Here is a 1,985-nt window from a genome sequence, read left to right as displayed (position 1 = left end):
TCTAAATAATGTAGGTGCATGAGATTGCCCTATAGGTATTCAGGAGGATATACAGCTGAAGATGCAAAGCATCAACCACCTTGCAAACAAGTGCACCCAAGTATACAGATATTTCTAAATCACTATATCAGCACATTGTACTGAGCTGCCACTGCTTTCCCCATGAGAAACAAAGGCAGCACTCACTTGTTTGTGAAAAGTGACTGGGGACTCTGAAACGGTGACGCCCTCCAGGGAGGCTGAGGAGCCGCAAGTCAGCTCCATTTACCTAAGAGTAAAACAAAAAATTTGTCTGTGCCACAGCTGTGTGTGACATTTATTTGCATTAACTTTAGACAAGACTGTCTATACACGTATGGCCTATGTGGAATGGCAATACACAGGAGCTGATGTTTTAACCTCCAAAACTATTCAGTAGTTTTAGCTAATTGCAAACATGAATTCCATAAACTGGGCAAGAAAATGCTCCCTCCTATTTCTCAAAAACTGTGCTGAGTTTAGTTTCTTTATTTTTGCCTGTGCTTTTTTTCATGCTCCTCCCTTGTGCAAATGCTTCCTTCCTGCACTAGCTGTCCTACAGACACTACTCTTGCCCAAGATTGTTTGGACAGAGATGGTGTCTGAGGGAACAGTTAAGACGGGGCAAATCCAGTTAAGATACTTATAATCATAGCACTTGTTTTTACATTATGGATACTGTAAAGGAAAAGAATACATGATTCTGCCTCCCATGAGACAACTTTCAAACTCCATGCCACTCTACCAGAGTCATGCATTCAGAGTCATGGTTGATCCCCCTCTTGTCAGGATGAACAGTCAGTCAAAAGAATACTCAATTAGACAAGCACACATTTTAAACAATATGATCATAATCTAGGTAGAGTTCTGTGTCATTTTCCTACCTCTGTTGCTTTAGCTTATCTAGAATATTAAGTTACCTAGAATATATGTAATTTGAAAGGCAGCGAGGACATCTGGCAGCTAACAAATACTTGTTCCAATTGTACTAATTATAAACTTTCTGTTGTTTATTTATAGCAACAACTTGAGAAACAATTAAAATGCTTAGCCTTTCAAAATCCAGGACCTCAGGTAGCTGACTTCAATCCTGAAACTAGAGAGCAGAAAAAGAAAGCATGCATGTCACAGATGAAACAAGATTTTTTAAATAAGCCCAGGTAAGATGTGCTAATTTATTACAAATTTTATTTACAAAAGGCAAGTGTGTTTTTACTGGATATAAATGAATAAAAGCATTACTATATTGCAGAGAGATTTCACACATGAAAGCTGCGCTGGGAAAACAAGATTTTTGGTGTGAATTAAGAGAATTTTTATTTACTTCTTTGGTAAAGTTTCATTTTTAATAACAGTGGTTTTTGCAATTGGGATATAGTGCTGGCATTTCATTATGCAGTGAAGTTGTTAGAGAGGAAATATTTATTCCTGGACAGATGTTTTCCACCTTTCTTTGGTCCAGTCTTCTTTCATGTTGAAGCATTCTCTGAGAATCACTTTTTCTTCTCTTTTGCAGAATTACAAAGAAGTATGACAAACACGGAAGGCTGCTTTGTAATAACATTGATTTGTGTGATTGCCTGGAAACGAACTGCCTGGGTTGCTTCTATCCTTGCCCCAAATGCAATTCAAACAAGTGTGGACCAGAATGTCGCTGCAATAGGAAATGGGTTTATGATGCAATTGAGACTGAAGCTGGGAATGTGATCAGTGTGTTGCCATTTTTTGTCCCTGACTGATTTCGTTCTGATAGTTTTGCACCTGAGCAAAGTTCTTCTTTCTTCACACTTTATTAAAGTAAATCCTGGCCTTATGAATTGTCTGTAGTGGAGTACATGGCAGTGTGGTGCTTGTGCTTCTTTATTGCTGCCTACCTAGCAGACTTTAACCTTCCTCAATAAGTATATATTTCATTCTTGCTCATCCTTGTGCACTTTACTGAGGCATCTAGTTGTTCCATTCTAAAG

At 38.2% G+C, this 1,985-nt stretch overlaps 1 protein-coding gene across 1 annotated transcript in view; it reads left to right on the top strand.

The window, feature by feature from the left end:
* Nucleotides 1–1,757, top strand: part of ARL14EPL (ADP-ribosylation factor-like 14 effector protein-like) — a 2,364-nt gene extending 607 nt beyond the window's left edge. The window contains 3 exon segments of the mRNA XM_010137972.1: nt 705–819; nt 1,039–1,178; nt 1,535–1,757. Coding sequence (XP_010136274.1) covers nt 705–819; nt 1,039–1,178; nt 1,535–1,757 — 478 coding nt within the window.
* Nucleotides 1,758–1,985: the final 228 nt, after the last annotated feature.

The sequence above is a fragment of the Buceros rhinoceros genome, unplaced genomic scaffold, assembly GCF_000710305.1.
Source record: "Buceros rhinoceros silvestris isolate BGI_N320 unplaced genomic scaffold, ASM71030v1 scaffold8836, whole genome shotgun sequence".
In the NCBI taxonomy this organism is placed as follows: Eukaryota; Metazoa; Chordata; class Aves; order Bucerotiformes; family Bucerotidae; genus Buceros; species Buceros rhinoceros.
Note: the sequence above shows the minus strand (reverse complement) of the source record. Positions and strands in the feature narration are given on the sequence as shown.